Source organism: Lycium ferocissimum, chromosome 11 (assembly GCF_029784015.1).
Source record: "Lycium ferocissimum isolate CSIRO_LF1 chromosome 11, AGI_CSIRO_Lferr_CH_V1, whole genome shotgun sequence".
NCBI lineage: Eukaryota > Viridiplantae > Streptophyta > Magnoliopsida > Solanales > Solanaceae > Lycium > Lycium ferocissimum.
This window is the reverse complement of record NC_081352.1, coordinates 37,415,441-37,434,529: the sequence shown is the minus strand read 5'-3', so window position 1 is coordinate 37,434,529 and position 19,089 is coordinate 37,415,441. Positions and strand designations below refer to the sequence as shown.

General features: G+C 36.4%; 3 protein-coding genes across 3 annotated transcripts; all 3 read left to right on the top strand.

The window, feature by feature from the left end:
- The first annotated feature begins 476 nt into the window (after positions 1–476).
- On the top strand, positions 477–7,025 carry LOC132037907 (phosphoenolpyruvate carboxylase-like). Its single transcript, XM_059428552.1, has 11 exons — positions 477–636; positions 823–1,033; positions 1,874–2,265; positions 2,358–2,442; positions 3,112–3,334; positions 3,492–3,595; positions 3,709–3,796; positions 4,112–4,266; positions 4,431–5,429; positions 5,512–5,898; positions 6,494–7,025. The coding sequence occupies exons 2-11, from the start codon at positions 866–868 to the stop codon at positions 6,785–6,787; spliced, it is 2,895 nt and encodes a 964-aa protein (XP_059284535.1). The 5' UTR covers positions 477–636; positions 823–865; the 3' UTR covers positions 6,788–7,025.
- Positions 7,026–10,885: 3,860 nt separating this feature from the next.
- Positions 10,886–16,497, top strand: LOC132036130 (dol-P-Man:Man(6)GlcNAc(2)-PP-Dol alpha-1,2-mannosyltransferase). The gene is made up of 10 exons (XM_059426370.1): positions 10,886–11,238; positions 12,127–12,214; positions 12,337–12,496; positions 12,768–12,985; positions 13,310–13,605; positions 14,565–14,679; positions 14,759–14,897; positions 15,598–15,794; positions 15,905–15,994; positions 16,084–16,497. The coding sequence occupies exons 1-10, from the start codon at positions 10,964–10,966 to the stop codon at positions 16,213–16,215; spliced, it is 1,710 nt and encodes a 569-aa protein (XP_059282353.1). The 5' UTR covers positions 10,886–10,963; the 3' UTR covers positions 16,216–16,497.
- A 1,286-nt stretch (positions 16,498–17,783) lies between these two features.
- LOC132038305 (protein PELPK1-like) lies at positions 17,784–18,176 on the top strand. The gene has a single exon (XM_059428988.1). It carries the CDS (start codon positions 17,784–17,786, stop codon positions 18,174–18,176), a length of 393 nt encoding a protein of 130 aa, XP_059284971.1.
- The last annotated feature ends 913 nt before the right edge of the window (positions 18,177–19,089 follow it).

The window sequence follows — 19,089 nt, the reverse complement described above, 5'->3', positions numbered from 1 at the left end:
TAAGATCACATAATTGAGGTAGTAAAAGATAAAGCTAAAAACAAAATAAATAAATTTGATACATTCTGATATTACTCTATATATTGATAAGATCACATAATTGAGGTAGTAAAAGATAAAGCTAAAAACAAAATAAATAAATTTGATACATTCTGATAAATTTGAAGGATATTAAGTTAAAAAACAAAATTTTTGATTTTTTTTTAAAGTCAATATAATATGATGTGATTAAGCAAGCAAAATCACAATTATATGGGATTGGTCTTTTGATTTCTCTGCGCATCGCGCGGGTATGAATACTAGTATAAACAAATATATAAACTAGTGTGAAGGCGTGAAACCAGCCAATTACATTATTATTGATACATGTCACAAAATATACATACAATCCACATATCCATATATTATAAAAATGAATAATGAAGAGCAAAAGAGTTCTACTCTGTCTATATAGAGTGAACCAGTTCCGATACTTTAGATCACATCTCCTTCAAAAAACCCAAATCTCTTTTCTATATAAAAAACATAAAAATATTTCTTTGTAAACATAAAAATATTTCTTTCTTTTTGTCCTACCGTAAAGAACCTTTTTTTTCTTTCACCTTCATCTGAATTCTGACACATACCAAGATTTAGGTACCCCTTTATCTTTGTTACACTTTACACTTATTTTGCCAAATCTCTCATATTCTGTATAATTTTTTTGTGGACCCCACCCTCTCTTTTTCTGTTTTATGGGGTCATGTTCAAGATACTGTGGCCCTAGTGATTTGTATTAAAATTTATTATCTTCATGTTATGCCCCACTTTTTATTTTTGCAGGATCTTTATTTTGTAGTAGACTTAAGAGGAGGTTGATAGGGTGATGGCTAGTAGAAATTTAGAAAAATTGGCATCTATAGATGCCCAGTTAAGGCTTTTAGTACCTGCTAAAGTATCTGAAGATGACAAGCTTGTTGAGTATGATGCTTTGCTTTTGGATCGGTTCCTTGACATTCTTCAGGATTTGCATGGCGAGGGTATCACAAAAACTGTATGCATTTCTAAATTCAATTTTCTTTTTCTCGTTATTTTTGTGATTTTCAAGAACTATGTTTTAACTAAAGGCTAGATGTTTATGTGTGTATAGCCTCAGTTGAACATATCGAGTCTTCAATAATGGTTATCTTACAAGTTACCACCTCTGTTCCAAAATACTTGTCACATGTTTTTTTTTGGAAGTCAAATTCTATAAACTTTGACCAGCATTTTAACTTTACATTTTTCCACCATACTAGTATGAGAAGAATTATAACTTACAGTAATTTTTACCTAGCTTTCAAATATCTAAATTTTTAATTTTAAAAGATTGAGTTAATGTAATCCAATTTAGCTTCGAAGATTAGTCAAATTGACTCTTGAGAAGCCAAGTACTTATTCTGTTGGTGATTGTCAGTTCTCTCTTTTGAAAGAATAATAAAGTATGCTTGCTTTTGAGTAGTCTGATTATATTAGAGGTTGGAAGAAGTCCACAAACTGTAGCTTGAGTTATTGTTACTTCATTGAGATATACTAAGAAAAACTGGTCAAGTTTAATAGTTGATTTTCTGAGTGTTATCAATGATGTGAGGCGCAAAACATGTGGAGTGCTTCGCGTCGCTTCGCGGGCGTTTCAGTCATCATCAAGGCTCTTAAGGCATACTTTTCCTTGCAAATGAGCGTAATCCAATTTCTTTGCTCATATATTTGAAACTCGTTCTTATAATAATTAGTTTTGGACTACACATACATATTTGTATTTTGTCTCTATTTGCTCTTAAAGCCCCCAACAGACTTTAGAGCTTTTTTACGCTTTCGCCTTTGATAACTCTTGATTTTCTGGATATGATTTTAGGTCCAAGAATGTTATGAGCTTTCTGCTGAATACGAAAACACACGTAATAGGAAGAAGCTGGAGGAGCTTGGCAGTGTTTTGACAAGTTTGGATCCAGGGGATTCAATTGTTGTCGCTAAATCTATCTCTCACATGCTTAACTTAGCCAACTTGGCTGAGGGGGTCCAGACTGCCTATCGTCGGAAGCAAAAGTCAAAAAAGGGCGACTTTTTAGATAAGAACAACACGATGACTGAATCGGACATTGAAGAAACTCTCAAGAGACTTGTAGTGGACTTGAAAAAGTCTCCTCAAGAAGTTTTTGATGCCCTGAAGAATCAGACAGTGGATTTGGTCTTTACTGCTCATCCAACTCAATCTATCCGGAGATCTTTGCTTCAGAAGCATGCAAGGTCTGGTCTCGAGTTACTAATACCAGAGGGACTCTTAGTGTTATGCCTTTTTTACAAGTTTGATTTTTGTTCTGACTCTTTTACTTGTTTAGGATCCGGAATTGCTTGGCGCAGTTGTATGCTAAAGACATTACACCTGATGACAAAGAGGAGCTTGATGAAGCTTTACAAAGGGAGGTAATATCAATGTGCACTTACTGGCTGCATGTGATATGCCTTGACTGAATTATATCATTTTGCATTTTCAATTTTTGATTCTTTCAGATAGAAGTCACTTCAGCTAAAAACATAGCAACCGATCTGTCGTTTCAGGTGTTAGGAAGTCAAATTTCATCTCCAAACAAATTAATTTTATAGAACTTTTAAGTTTGAGAAGTTTATATGACATTGTTTTTTTTCACTCAAATTCGATGAAGATGAAGTTGTTCTTTATCCAGAATATGGATTATATCTATGTATCTATATAGTGCGGTAACTGCTTTCAGTCTCTCTCTTTTTTGGTATATATACATATAGTCATACTCTTCCTATATTCTACTCCAACAGTGCACCATTTGTCTTTCACTTATGCCATTTTTCATGATACTTGTGTAATATGTGACGACTGCCTGAATTTTACTCTGGAAACATTGAGTAATTCTTGGCATACTATGTTACCTGCATCCAATAAAGTCTGAAATTGATGCACTGCTGAATTCTTTTTTCGTTCTCACACTTTACAAATGATACCCGAGAAGAAAATTATACGGGATAAAGCATTGAACTTGAACATTCTGTGAATTATAATATTTCTATAAGACGGATATATATATCTTCTCACTTGCATCCTGCTTACCGCCTCTGCAGATTCAAGCTGCTTTCCGCACAGATGAAATCAGGAGGACTCCTCCAACACCACAAGATGAAATGAGAGCTGGAATGAGCTACTTCCATGAAACAATTTGGAATGGTGTTCCTAAGTTTCTGCGCCGTGTAGACACAGCTCTTAAAAACATTGGGATTAATGAACGAGTTCCTTATAATGCTCCTCTTATTCAGTTCTCATCTTGGATGGGTGGTGACCGTGATGGTACATTTCCTCTCCTTGTAACAATGTTGATTTCAGTTACCTTATTTGGCAGTAGAAACTAGAAACCTTTGATATTCCTACATAGATTTCTTTGATAGAAGATCATGTAAATACTTCTTTCATTAGTCAGTCAGGATATGTCCGCCAATAAATGCAGGTAATCCAAGAGTGACTCCTGAGGTCACTAGAGATGTCTGCTTACTGGCCCGAATGATGGCAGCTAATTTGTACTATTCTCAGATAGATGATCTAATGTTTGAGGTAATTAACAACACTTACATAATTTTCTGACTTCTCCTCTTAGTTGTCTATTTTGAAAAGTTGCCATCATTTTTCACACCCTGTAGATGATTCTAACTAGAATGTTGTTTCAGTTATCTATGTGGCGTTGCAATGAAGAACTTCGCGTTCGAGCAGATGAAATCCACAGTTCATTAAAGAGAGATGAAAAACACTTCATAGGCAAGTAACTAGCATCAATGCTAATTAAAGTAACTAGCTAGTTCCATATAAATTTGATAGCACTGCTCGGAGTACTGATTTGAGGTAACCCTTTTGCATGTTATCCATCTCAAGTGAGAAAAATGGTGGTGTTATCTATGATTTTAAATAGAAAAGAAGAATTTATTTTCCTTGTCAAAAAGACAAGGAAAGAAGTTATTTCAGTATCTGCCGCTTTAGTCAGTCTTCAGAAGCTGCATGAAATTTTCTCTCTATTTCTCTTGAACAAAGCAATTGGATAACTTTTGACCTTCAAAAAATTTACTTTTGATGTAGAATTCTGGAAACAAGTTCCACCAAGTGAACCGTATCGTGTGATTCTTGGTGACGTGAGAGATAAGCTTTATCATACTCGTGAGCGTACTCGCCAACTGTTATCCAATGGGTTCTCTGATATTCCTGAGGAGGCATCATATACTCATATTGAGCAGGTGCGCAACAATTTATTATTATTATTATGTAATTTTTTTTTTTTGATAGCCGAGAAATCCCCACGGGCCAGTGGCTCACAGTTTTCTGTGGATAATGGACCCAACGCTCTACCCTTGCGTGCACCACTTCATCGTTTTGTTATCTTTCTTCCTCTTTTGTGTAGTTCTTGGAACCTCTTGAGCTCTGCTATAGATCTCTTTGTGCTTGCGGGGACCGCCCAATTGCTGATGGAAGCCTTCTGGATTTTCTAAGACAAGTTTCCACCTTTGGACTCTCACTTGTAAGACTTGACATAAGGCAAGAGTCGGATCGCCACACTGATGTCCTTGATGCCATTACCCAGCACCTGGAAATCGGTTCATATCGAGAGTGGTCTGAGGAACGCCGGCAGGAGTGGCTTCTGTCTGAACTCAGTGGCAAGCGACCTCTATTTGGACCCGATCTTCCTAAAACTGAAGAAATTGCTGAGGTTTTGGACACATTCCATGTCATATCAGAACTTCCATCAGACTGCTTCGGTGCATACATTATCTCAATGGCCACTGCACCGTCTGATGTGCTTGCTGTTGAGCTTCTACAGCGTGAATGCCGCGTGAAGCAACCTTTACGAGTAGTTCCACTTTTTGAGAAATTGGATGATCTGGAGGCTGCTCCTGCTGCTGTTGCACGTCTCTTTTCTATTGAGTGGTACAAAAACCGTATTAATGGGAAGCAAGAGGTCATGATTGGCTACTCAGACTCTGGCAAGGATGCTGGTCGGTTGTCCGCAGCATGGCAGCTATATAAGGCTCAAGAGGAGCTTATAAAAGTTGCTAAACAATACGGCGTGAAGCTAACTATGTTCCATGGTAGAGGTGGTACAGTTGGAAGAGGGGGTGGGCCCAGCCATCTTGCTATATTATCTCAACCACCTGATACAATTCAAGGATCTCTCCGAGTAACAGTTCAAGGTGAGGTTATTGAGCAATCGTTTGGGGAGGAACACTTGTGTTTTAGGACACTCCAACGTTTCACTTCCGCCACCCTAGAACACGGGATGAATCCACCTCTCTCTCCAAGACCAGAATGGCGTGCACTTCTGGACGAAATTGCTGTTGTTGCTACAGAGAAGTATAGGTCAATAGTATTCAAGGAACCCCGATTCGTCGAGTATTTCCGCCTGGTCAGTGTGCTAGGAAAATGCATTTTTTTTTTTAAAGCTTCAGTTAGTTAATCTTGGCTTTTCTTTTGGATCACAATTGCAGGCAACGCCTGAGCTGGAGTATGGTCGAATGAACATTGGCAGCCGTCCATCAAAGCGTAAACCAAGTGGAGGCATAGAATCACTTAGAGCTATTCCATGGATCTTTGCATGGACCCAGACTAGGTTTCATCTACCAGTCTGGCTTGGCTTTGGGGCAGCATTTAAGTATGCACTTAAGAAGGATATAAAAAACCTCCCTATGCTGCAGGACATGTACAACAACTGGCCATTTTTTAGAGTCACTGCTGATTTGGTTGAGATGGTGTTTGCCAAGGGAGACCCAGGCATTGCTGCTTTGTACGACAAGCTTCTAGTTTCTGAAGATTTGTGGTCCTTCGGTGAGCTTTTGAGGTCCAATTATGAGGAGACAAAGAGCCTCCTGCTTCAGGTAAAAAATTTATGACTTAAGGGTGTATTTGATACGGAGGAAGACATTTTCTCCAATGTTCTCATTTTTTGTAAAAAATTTATGACTAAGGTATATTTGATATGGAGGAAGACATTTTCTCCAATTTTCTCATTTTTTGTAAAAAATTTATGACTAAGGTATATTTGATACAGAGGAAAACATTTTCTCCAATTTTCTCATGTTTTGTTGGTCAGACTATTTTGGAAAACATTTTCTCTAGGAAATAAAGTTCCTTAAAAATAAGAAAAATGACTTTTCTAACGGGAGTACGGATAACAAGTTCCACAGGTGGCATTCCAAGTTCATTGTCTCCTCCTCAACCCTCAACACCCTAACCCCTACCCTAGCCCCACCCCGTCCCATAGTGTTTTCCTAGATTACAGGTAAATGCTCTTGGGACAATATTTATTTGCTTACTTACCGAACACTAGAAAATAAGTAAGAAAATCACTTATTTTCCATAAAGAATACTTTACAGGAAAATACACGCCCAAAGTTCTTCCATTTGGCACCCAACGTTATTCATCATGTTTGATTGTATGACAACTGTTTTCTCTATGTTGCTTTTGTATAGATTGCTGGGCACAAGGATCTTCTGGAGGGAGACCCCTACTTAAAACAACGACTCAGGTTGCGTGATTCCTATATCACTACCTTAAATGTGTGCCAAGCTTACACACTAAAGCGAATTCGGGATCCAAACTACCATGTTACTCTGAGGCCCCGCATTACCAAGGAATACATGGAATTGAAGCCTGCTGCTGAACTTGTGAAACTGAACCCGGGAAGTGATTATGCCCCCGGTTTGGAAGACACGCTCATCTTGACCATGAAGGGTATTGCTGCTGGAATGCAGAATACTGGTTAAATTTATTCTGTTTTGATGGTTGTACTTGAAGAGCAGTGATCCTCTCTTGTTTTGAGGTGGTAATTGTATTTGCCCATCCTAATGTATACAGTAAAAATATTGTATGCTCGAGTTCATTTTGTTTCCAACTTCTAGTTTAGTAATCCCATCTAATGGCTGAATAATTATTGCCCTCTTGTTTACTAGCTTCTTGAATAAAACTATGCTGGAAGAAGAGTACTTTTCTTGTTTTACCAAATGCTTTACCTGTGAATAATTAGTCTCAGTTCCAGCCTTTCAGTTTAGCACCTTATGTTAGCTTTTCTCCTTTTGATTCTCTTATTTTTTATGCTTCGAGTTTTCAATATCTTTCCACTTGCCTTCTATGGTTCGTAATTTTAGTTAATTGGTTGTTGGTTACTTGAATTTTAACAAAAATTATGCCTCAGTCCCAAACAAGTTACGAGCGGGTATGTATCCTCACAGTCAAATACCATGTTTCTCCATATGAACTCATTTTATGTCATTATTTATTTTTTAACAAAATAAAATTTTCTTTTCATTTTAGCATATCTAATCAATATAATTTTAATATACTTGGATTTATTTCAATATCCTGCATAAAATAATATACAGATTACTGCATAATTTATGCAGGTATTTTATTGTTTATAAGAAAAACATAATTTATGAATCTTCTATGCAGAGATCTCCTATTTTATTGTTTATAAGAAAAACAAAAGGATGCAACCAAACGTTATATTGAATCTTCTATGCAGAGATTAGATCTCCTAAAAATTTCAACTAAATAGTGTATAAGCTTATGTTGATTTTTATATGAGTACAGTATTAACTCTTTCTAGAATTCAAACCAAACGACCCTTTACGGTATTATCTGTGTAGTTATATTTTAAATCACACTAGCATATTCTAGGAAATGAGATCCTTGCTCTTTTACAATTTGAATAAAAGAAAATGACCTTTTTAAATATCTTATGTATTTTTTTCATATATCTTATGTGTAAAAAATGAAAGATCTCTTGTAAAAAAAAGATCATAAAATTAAAAAACAAAATTATAAAAAGCTAAAAACAATTTCTCCCATATTTTTTTAAGGAAAAACTTTTTGTCACAGTTCTATTAAATTTACAATTAGAGTTTGTTGATATTTGACATTCACAAAAACACTCATCATTAGCAAACATAAAGGATTAAAAGCCTTGAAATATATTTAATTGTTATTTTGAATCTACATCTAAACGTAAGGGACTTTTGGAATAGAGCCAAATATACGGCTGTACTATCAAAAAGAGTCAAATATACTTTTATATCATCTGAAAAAGGCTAAATATACCTTTATCTTTATATTTTGGCACAAATATATCCCTCCACTATTAGAGTTAACTAAGGTGGAGCCCCAACTCACATGACATTAATATTTTAATGAAGTATATATCATGCAGCATGACATATCAGTAACCAAACTCAATTTTAACCCACCACCCACACACACATACACAAATACTACCGTCCTTATGCCACAACCATTTTTACAAACTCAAAATTAAAGCCGGTAATACTGCAGCCATGTCTAATGACTGTTCAAATGAGTGAGGAGGAAAAATGGAGTTGGAATTTCAAACTGGGGAAGCTTTGGAGAGTATATATTTTAGCATATTGAGTGGTGAATCGCCAAAAAGACATTTCATTTGTGGTTTTGTGAAGCTGAGTTTGTTGTAAATACTGAGAAATTGTGAAGGTAATAATGGTGCAAGAAAATGAAGAGACGTGGCCCATCATTAACAAGAGCCCTGTAGCAGTGATTGCAAAGAATTTTCAGTGTGGACTTGGGAAGTTGTCACGGCATGGGCCTTTTCTCGTTTCCGCCGTCGATGTGGCGGAGGAGAACACCATCAACCAGTGGCAGAGCTAGAAATTTTGGTAAGGTTATTCAAATATTGACGACTATATAATTTTTTTTTGATGAATGAGTGCAACAAATTTTTTTTTAACATCATCACTGCACACTGGCCTAAAAATTTATATATGATCCATTTGATTTCGTAAGTTATTTTTGATAAACTTCATTGCAAGAAAATTTTTATGACGATTACAGTTTCAAATGACAACAACAAAACAACAACAATATACCCAGTGTACGTAATCCCACAAGTGGAGAACAAGGGGCATTCCGAGAATGTTATAAAGCGAGAGATAACGACTAATTAATATTCTTTGAAAAAAAAGAAACAAAATTGGATAATTAAAATGTTCACAGAAGTAATTAAAAAAAAAAAAAAAGAACAAAATAAGTGGTTGCTAACTTGCTATTCGATCTCGTAGTCTTCTTTTCAACAATACGTCTTCTTCTTTTCTAGAAAATAGCAAGGAAAGAAGAAAGACTAAAGACGCTTCAACAAATGAGTCCAACGTAAGTCCAAACCAACATAGGAATAAACCAAATGCAAATCATAACTCAAATACAAATAAGTTTAGTCGGAACATAGAAGAAAATAAGTGCAAATATAAATCAACTAAGTAGCTTAAGACATTGTTTGTGTGTTTTCTTTTAAAGAAAGAAGATGGCCAGTGGTTGACGCAAGCTTTAAACCGTGACTTTTAGGTAAAATTGAACACTCTTTACCTCTAAGTTCTCTATCTCAATTATTTTAAGGGTGTTTAAAATTTAATTTATATCCAATTAACTATAATATCAAATTCATATACTAGTACCATTTTCCGTAAGGATGTGCAGGTGACCACCCTTGGCCATGAGTGGCTCCGCCACTGCCATCGACGGCACAGAATGAAACACAATGAATCCTCAAAGTTCCCAACTTGTTAGTAACGGCACAGTGGAAGAAGATAGTGATGGGAGGGTAAAATTGGGGTTTGGTTATTAAGGGTCAGGACTCCATTTTAGTTTACTTTAGTGGTGGAGGGGCTCAAAATATAACGATAGGTTATATTTAAACCCAAAATATAAAGAGGGATATATTTGGCCCTTTTTCGTTTCTCTTTTGCTCAAACATGAGGAAAGGATCTCTATGAACCGGACGCCCCACCAAATGCATAGAAGAAATACAAAAATTGAACAAAAGAAAAAGAAAATACAGAAATTTCTAAGGGGGGAAAAAAAAAAGAGAGGCTAAGCAGTGAAATGCCATTAAGCAATCACACTCGCTATCTTCTTAAGAACCTTTATGGTAGCCTTAAAAAGCCTCCGGATACGGCCCTCGAAACGGCGGCGCATAAGGGTTGTTGTTGTTGTTTTGAAATTTAAGAAAACGGATCTCAGCGGAAATCGTCTCCGGATACGTAGGAACTAGTGATTGTATTCATGAATACGGCGATTGTATTCACATTTTTGAGTTTTTTTTTGTTTTCACAATGACAGAGACAAAAATACTCATTTTTAACAAATTTAAAGGACCGAAACTGTCCAAAAGTATATTGATACGATTTAATGCAATTAGAAGAAGGTCTGGAGTTGTACAGAAGGCTGGGAGAGTAGTACTTGAGAGGAGAGAAGCTGCAGTAGTTAGAAATAGTTATTAAATCTTACTATTTACACTTAAGTTCAATAAGTTAGCTACTTTATTATTCCTAAGTTTCTTTGTTAGACTTTAGTCCCTAGGTCTTGCTATCCATATATGTAACGAATTGCCATTTACAAAGACAATCAGTGAAAATCCATTTTTTAGCTCTCTTAGTAGGCGTTTGACCATGAAAATAAAATATTTTTCACTTTATTTGGAATTTTAAAGTTGGAGTTGAAGATGAAATTGTGTTTGGTTATAATTTTTGCAAAAAATATTTAGTTGTTTGAATGTATTGAAAGTGAAAACAAGATTTGATGTGTTTTTCAAATTTCAAATACAACATCAAGCTGTATTTGAAATTTTCATAGATAAACGTTGATTTCCAAATAAACTGAAATCATTTTCCAAAAAGAAGTGAAAAATTCTCATGGCCAAACGGGTCCTTAGTATAGTTTTAGCTAGATTTCCTCCCAAATTCTAATTTGTATAAAATATATTTAAGTAGTATCATTTTGAACCTTCTCCTAAACATTAAGGGACCATTTTAGTCATTTTCTCCAACTTTAAGAAGAAGCAAAGAATCTCTTTAAACCGGACTCTAAACGGTTCAAAACGACCGGAAAAAGAAACTCGAAAAGAGAGAAGCTAAGCAGCTATGGCGACGAGGCAGAGACGACCTTTACCGTCGGATCCTTCATCATCAACGTCATCAACGGCGTATACAAAGGTGGATAAACCTGATAGATCGTACGGTGAAAATGAAGGCGTTGATAAAGGTCTAGGTTGGCTTTTGCCGTTGATTTGCTTAGGGATGTTGAGACACATGAGCGCTACGTCTAATATTATTCACGATTGTGATGAGGTTTTTAATTATTGGGAACCTCTTCATTACTTGCTTTATAAGTCTGGTTTCCAAACTTGGGAGTACAGGTTCGTTCATTATGTTCAACTATATTACTATACTAAATGTTGTTTCAATGTGTAGAATTTGGTTCAATGTGTCTCTAAAATGATACTCCCTCTGTCCCAATTTACCTCAAAAAAATTATGTGGCACAGTCCAGGTTTTTGAAATAAAATTTACATGTCTGGAAACTACGGAAAAAAGTACATTGATAATTTTTTTTAAAAGATATATGAAAAAATCTCGGTTAAAGAATCTTGAAATCCGAAAGGTGTCACATAAAGTGATACTAATCTTTATTGCCTGGTTAAAAAAAAAAATTGATACTACTTGTGGTATCTAAATATGCAAGTATCCTGTAGTTTACTTACAGTTTAATTCTTCAGTGCATATGTCTGGACATATATATTTTGAGACTAGCAGCAAATGATTCATATAGAAGATACCAGCTAGTTGAGATTAAGGTTTGGTTATTGTTGTTACACATACATTAGGTCTGTGTGTAATGAGAGTCCTTTAGTTTGGTTAGAGACTCGTGTGCAAATGTGTGAGTAAGTATGTGATTTTGATAGCCCATTATTTGCCTTATTAGATGAGTTATTTATAAGCAAACTGGTATTGGAATATAATTTACGGCCAAATATAGAGGAATGGTTAGTGGAGGAGCCACCCTTGTTGAAGGGGACATCACTTCGCTCTGTGTAGATAGTTAAATTAAAATTATGTATATACGTTGTATGTTGAATCCGCTTGGCTTCTTCGTGTGTTTACTTCTTTATATTTTGACCCTCTCTTAGTGAAAATCATGGCTCCGCCGCTAGGAATGATTGATGATATTAGTATGATTCTCTTTAGTAACTAAGTTGAGTTTGTTATGGTAGTACTTTACAAAGTTGGACTACTTGTCTTTTGCAGTTCGCAGTTTGCCTTGCGGTCGTATCTGTATATCCTGCTTCACAAACTAGTGGGTTGGCCTGCTTCTTGGTGGTTTGGGGAGGAAAAGGTGATATTGTTTTTATTCCCACGGATATTTCTCATCATTGCTCACAAATAAAAAAAACATTTCTCATCATTACTCATTTCATTTATTCATTTCTCTACTTTCTCCATTTTTCAACATATCAGGTGAGAGTCTTTTATGCTGTGAGAATTTTTCTTGCGGTGCTGTCTGTCATCAGCGATGCTGCTCTAGTTGTAGCCCTTTCTCGGAAGTATGGAAAGCGTCTTGCATCATATACACTCGCAATGCTATGCTTAGCAAGTGGCTGTTTCTTTGCTAGCACGAGTATGTTTTCTCACTAAACTATATTTGAGGTTTTTATTTACTGGTGATAAACAATTAATGATTATTAAATTTCAGCTGTTTCTTTTTATATTACCTTGTCAAAACAAAAAATCAGCTGTTTTTCTTTGTGCATTCATATTATGTGATCCAGATATGTGCTGGTGACAATGTTGGTTGCCAACACCCCTGGTCTTGTTCACAACTTGCAACTACATGTACGTTGTGTCTGCTTTCTCATACTACTAATGCCTATTACGTATCTTTTACACAGGTTTCCTTCCAAGTTCATTCTCAATGTATGCCATGTCTCTTTCTTCAGCACTATTTCTCTTTAATAAGCCCGGCATGGCAGTTTCTGTTGCTGCCACTGGAGTGATTCTGGGCTGGCCGTTTTCGATCCTTGCTTTTCTTCCACTGACAATTTACTCACTGGTTAAGAGCTTCAAATCTGTGTTTTTTACAGGTGTGGTCACTTCTATCGTCCTTATGGTAAGTTTGATCATATTAAGTCTCCTGCCATGTGGAGTTTTCGTGTTTCAAGCTTAAAATTTCGGAAGTTTCCTTTAAAGGGAATCAAAACTATTAGATTTCTAATATATGGAGTTATTCATACTTACCATAATACAGGAAAATCATCAACCAAATGTTCATGGTGCTAAAATTCAATTTGCAAGTCCGTCTTCCTAAATTGAAATTTCAAAATTCCACTATTAGGTTTTTACCCGTTTTAGTGCTGCTGCCATGCTTTTTTCCGTCCGTGGAATACCAATTCATGCTGTCTGATGACTCGACTTGTTGTACAAATTGTTCTAGGTACTCTCAGTTCTTGTTGACTACGACTACTATAAGAGGTGGACATCCTCTGTTATCAACTTGCTGGTGTACAATGTTTTAGGGGGTGGTGAAAGTCATCTCTATGGTACTGAAGGGGCATCTTTCTATTTGAGGAATGGCTTTAACAATTTCAACTTTTGTTTTGTGCTTGCTCTACTGTTCTTAGCAATACTACCCATTGCTAAGAAGAAGTATGCTCCTGAGTTGTTCGTTGTTGTTTCACCTGTCTATCTCTGGATTGCCTTTATGTCCTTGCAGCCACACAAAGAAGAAAGGTTAGTCCTCTTGAATTTTTCTGCTTGTGATGACAATATATAGATATCATATATTACATGTCTACTTGAAGAGCTTTATGTACCGCTGAAGATATAACACACAGGAAATAAGTATGTTTTCTGAATAAGTAACATAGAAATACGTAACTAAAAATCAGACTGAAATTATTATGCCAAAACTCTTGCCTTCCTGAACCCAACCCAAAAGGACCTTTATAGTGGCTTGTCTAGGACAAGTATTCTTGCTGGAAAGATATTTTTGGTCAACATGCTCTACTAAAATCCTTTTTTAGTACAAGTGAAGCTATATTTGCTTTCTTCAGATATCTTTTTCGCAGTGCTATACAAAATTCCACCCCCTCAGGGATATGCGCGTCTGTCCTGGTTGTCTAGAATCCCTATTATCATTTAAACTTTGGCATTGTTCTTGATATCTGATGCGTTAGCTTTTTTTGGCACTAAATGCTAATTGCCTGAAGATACTAGTGTCATTGCTACAACAGATTGGACCCCGTTTTTAATCATTTCTGTAGCCAAGAAACATGAAGCTATCTTTCGAGTCTCCTCGTTTTTAATCATTTCTGTAGCCAAGAAACATAAAGCTATCTATTACTGCATCTGAGATTGAAAGTTGTAACATGTCATAATCCTAAATATCAAGTTCTAATCCCAATTGAACCAAGCGGGGGACCTGTATGACTTGACTACTTTATCCTGATATTTATACTGGCTGATGCCCTGTAACCCCCGACTATTCATATTCAAGCGGGGGACCTGTATGACTTGACTACTTTATCCTGATATTTATACTGGCTGATGCCCTGTAACCCCCGACTATTCATATTCATACTGCCTGAAAGGGCTTTAAAACTGAACTATGGTCTTTACAAAGAGGAAAAAGAATGGGACTTAAGCAAATAGAACCTGATGTAGCAACTCATTATTTGCGGCCTTTGCAGATTTCTGTACCCAATATATCCACTTATCTGTGTTGCTGCTGCTGCTGTGATTGAGAGCTTTCCTGATTTGTTCAAGGATAAGTATAATCCCAATGATCCATCCGCTCTAGTTATGGTAATTTCCTATGTCCAAAGAGAAATTGGCAACGCTTCAATTACAGTGCCTATAGTTTTCACTTGCTTTGCTTATGCAGATAGCGAAATTTCTCAGACCTCTAGTTCTGGGTTTGATTCTTTGTGCCTCCCACGCTCGGACATTTTCACTTATTAATGGCTATTCAGCTCCTATTGAGATTTACAAGCATTTGGACTACCATGATGACGCTGGAACAGGTGAGGATTAGCCTATTTAATGAAGAGTTGAATAGCTGTTTTCATCTTCAAAACTTTTAAGACTCTGACGATTGGTGTATGAATGTTGATGCATGAGTTAATCTTTACCAGAGGATGACATGTATTATGTGATCTCAGCATTAAGTACTTGTCGGATTAAAATGACCATATAATTGTTTCTTGGAACTTATTGTTGTTGTAGAGAGTATTTTATCCAGTAACGTTAGCAGTGCTGGATAAATAAGCTGCAGGTGAAACGATTCTTCTGATCTTTTGGAGCCAAAGATGTGCCTTTCAGGCATAGGGTTGAAAGTGAATACCACCTGATTTAATTATTTGAACCTAGATGGACTTGTTGAAGGAACACAAAGGTGTTCAGGTCAAGATATGAGAGGTTGATTTGCTGTGATCATGTGGTTCTCCATTTATCTGGTCTTTAGATTAACGCCCTATATTATGAGTATTTGTCAATGTGAGCAAAAAGTTTCCTCAGGACATTCTATACGTGATTTTTTTCCATTTTACAGCTACAGCTATGTTCTTGTTTCTCCCTTACTTTGTTCTTGCTAGATGCAGTCCATTTCTGGTGCTTTGTTTAGCATATGAGGCTAGATGCATGCACCATCTTTTCATGTTCTGAAAGTCTCACATGCAGTATCCGTTTCTCCATGTATATGTTAAACTTCCCCATGTGGTTCAGGTTCTGTCCTTTGCGTTGGAAGTGAGTGGCACCGATTCCCTTCTTCGTTCTTCATTCCTGATTATGTGGGCCAAGTTCGATGGTTGGATGATGGATTCACAGGCCTTCTTCCTATTCCATTCAATTCTAGCTTGGGTGGGACCTCAGCAGCACCATCTTACTTCAATAATAAGAACAAGGCGTCAGAGGGGCAATATGTAAGCGGACTCTCCTATTATGTTTAACCAGAAAGAGTGCCCATTTATTTTTGGTGTGCAATATATTCAACTATAGGATGACACTGCTTTGTTACGTAATAATGTTACAGCTTAGAGATCCTGAACAATGCACTTTCCTGATAGAGCTGCAACTTCAACGCCCTTATCCTACGCGAGGAAGTGACTTGTCTAAATGGGAGGTACTGGCTCATCCTCTTAAGCTCATCTCTCTCTCTCTCTCTTACTCACCGTGTTGCATGTTATTGACTTGTGAGAGTTTTGCCTACAGATTGTTGCAGCACTTCCGTATCTGGATAGGGAACTGTCTCCTCCAATGTATCGATCATTCTTTATTCCATATCAATGGCAGCAGAAGAATGTCTTTGGCCAGTACAGATTACTTAGGAGAATACAGAAGTGATTGCGGATATCCACGCTGAATTTTCTGTTGAGCAACTTTTGACAGTGCCCGAGTATAGAAGTACGCTAATGTTGACTATTTAACTTTTTGTAGTCTGATACTCCCTACACGTGTGAGTGTAGTCAGTTGATTTTAGTTATTGGATCTAATCTTCCATTAACTTGGAAGTCAGATTTTGCACTTTATTTTTTTTGTAGATTACGCAGATGGATGTTCAAATTTTAATTCGGAAGCAAAAAATCGATTTCTCTTGTTGGCAAAATTTTGGTTGATTCGATCACCTATCATTTTTTGTCCCCTGTTGCATTGGTAAAGTTGAAAATTCGAAGGTACACAGTAGTGTTATATCTTCATCTTTTACTGGTAAGTTGAAAATGAAATTGTAGAGGGTGGACACTCACTACAAAACAAACAAGATAAATAGTTTGGAACTGCGTGTGTTGATCTAATAAATTTTGTTGTCAAAGTGCAGTTTACATCTGACCCGTTTAATTTCATCAATACCACTTCTACGATTGTCCCATTGATTTGATCAATTTTGTTGTCAAAGTGCAGTTTACATCTGACCCGTTTAATTTCATCAATACCAGTTCTACGATTTTGGAGCACAAGGGCAGTTCAGTGCATGAAGTATCTCGCGTTAACTCTATTTTAGAGTATATATTTCTGTTATTAGCAGTTAGCTCACCTTCTCAACCTGATTCCATTGCGAAAGTTAAATACAAAATAATCTTTTTACCTAAATTAACGAGGAGTACTTGTACATAGTAAGTTTTTCCGTAAATAAAACGATAGATGTTTAATTTAGACTACAAGGGCTCATTTGGAACAAGAGATGAGGATAAATAATCTTGGAATTATATTTAAGATGAATTTATCCCCTGTTCGATTGGGATAAAATGGTGGTATAACTAATCCTGGGAGTATTATTCCGAAATTGTAGTGTTATTTTATCCCTGTAGGAGGTGAAATAACTAATCCTGGGATAACTAATCGCAGGATAAGTTATCTTGGGATAACTTGTTTCCAACCAAACGACCCCGAAGTAGTAAAAGAATGTCTCGATATTTGTTTTTATGGGGAAATATAAAGACAAAGAAAATAATAAAATTTTAATTAGAACAACTCTGCCCCTGATTCACACGTGCTGTGATAACTGATAACCCATTCTGCTTAGGCAGTTAGAAATTGATATTCCATGAGATATGTAGGTGATAAGCCATTCTTCTTAGGATTAACATGTGTAGGAAAGTCAATTTTAGAGTATAAAAAATGATTTCAATCAAGTATTAGTGTTGTTATATTGTCCACCAATTATGGTTCTAAACTTCATCTATATACAACTACTTTCAGAGAACTTCTTGATTTCAAAGTCCGTGCATATTGTTCCTCAAAGCAACCATTAGGGAAGGTTAACTACCAACAAATTAATTGAAGAGCCTATGTCTGCCTCAAGAACTTTGCCTACACGTACACCCTTTAGCAATGATTTGCCTACAATCTCAAGTACTCAATTCAAAACACAACTTTCCTTGTAAAAACAGAGCAATCTAGAGCAAATTGACACAATGGCTGCTTCTAACAGTTGCTCAATTCTCTTGTTGATCACAGCATTATTGTCCTTTTCAAGCATCACCACAAGTCATGCTGCTCGCAGCTTACTGCAACTTCCCAACTTGCCTACAATCCCTTCATTGCCTCAACCAACAGTGCCACAATTGCCCGCTATTCCCAACTTGCCAGCAGCAGCCACATTACCACCATTGCCAAGTGCTGCGTCTTTGCCAACACTTCCAACACCTAATTCACCATTGCCTTCTCTGCCTACATTGCCCTCTGTCTTCCCGAAAATGACTCTGCCTCCAATGCCAGCCAATATTCCTCTGCCGAACATGCCATCACTTCCAAACATTCCCACAATTCCAACCATTCCTACCCTTTCACCACCTCCATCCAACTAATCTTGCGGCTTCCAACAGCATGATTGTTACCTATCTTACCCTACCACTCTACTGTTTTTTTTTTTTTTTTTTTTTTTGTAATTTTAATCTTTTATGTGATTCTTGATGATGTACTGTATCATTTATACTCTCTGAGTGCTATAAATTGATTGTCATTTGTTAATCCAACGCTGTATCATTCTTCCACCATGTGGACAGGATGACACTGTCAATTTCTTGATAAGACTGGAAGGCTCCTAAAGGAGCAGAGTGTTGGGACAAGGATGATAAAACCTCGAGTAATAATAATATTAGAAAATCAAAGTAAAAAACTTGCTTGGCTTAGAGGCACGTAAAGACATTTCTTGAAGATAGTTGATGTCTTTCCCACGAGCAAAATGAAGAATAATAACAACACTATTTTCAGGATCAACTAACACACAAGTAGTAGGAACTCAACAAAGAACTAGAAAATTAAAATTAAACCAAGAACTAAGCAAACAAAGGAGAGACAAAAGGTTTGGGGGTTTAGTAAAAAATTATTGATTTCTATTCAATTGAGCAACATGTTTTAGGAGCTCAACCAAGAACCAGAAAATTAATTTGCACTAGCTCTGAGAGACTGTTCCTCACCAAAACAAACAGTACAATTAGTAGGTCAGTGAACAACTTGTCAAATGAAGCTTGTAATCAATCAAAGGTAGACTTCCGGATTGCGAAGCTGATATAAAATTCTGGCAAGAACCGAAAGTGGAAGTGATGACAAATCGACCCGGGAAGATTCAAGGGACGGATTATGAATTAATCAACCCCAAGAACACTTTGAAGATCGGTATGGAAAGCAAGTAAAAGGATAGGTGGATTTGGGATTAGGGTAAGGAGTTAGCAAGCACACAACTATGAACTAGTTGGAGATAATTCAACAATAATCATT

What these genes read in the sequence shown, in the direction of transcription:
- LOC132037907 (XM_059428552.1), top strand. Translation starts at nt 866, where the DNA reads ATGGCTAGTAGAAATTTAGAAAAATTGGCATCTATAGATGCCCAGTTA. An exon ending in GATGGGTGGTGACCGTGATG is followed by an intron (nt 3,335 to 3,491) that starts GTACATTTCCTC and finishes CAATAAATGCAG; the next exon opens with GTAATCCAAGAGTGACTCCT. An exon ending in CAAAGAGCCTCCTGCTTCAG is followed by an intron (nt 5,899 to 6,493) that starts GTAAAAAATTTA and finishes GCTTTTGTATAG; the next exon opens with ATTGCTGGGCACAAGGATCT.
- LOC132036130 (XM_059426370.1), top strand. Translation starts at nt 10,964, where the DNA reads ATGGCGACGAGGCAGAGACGACCTTTACCGTCGGATCCTTCATCATCA. An exon ending in GGTGGTTTGGGGAGGAAAAG is followed by an intron (nt 12,215 to 12,336) that starts GTGATATTGTTT and finishes TCAACATATCAG; the next exon opens with GTGAGAGTCTTTTATGCTGT. An exon ending in ATCCATCCGCTCTAGTTATG is followed by an intron (nt 14,680 to 14,758) that starts GTAATTTCCTAT and finishes TTGCTTATGCAG; the next exon opens with ATAGCGAAATTTCTCAGACC.
- LOC132038305 (XM_059428988.1), top strand. Translation starts at nt 17,784, where the DNA reads ATGGCTGCTTCTAACAGTTGCTCAATTCTCTTGTTGATCACAGCATTA.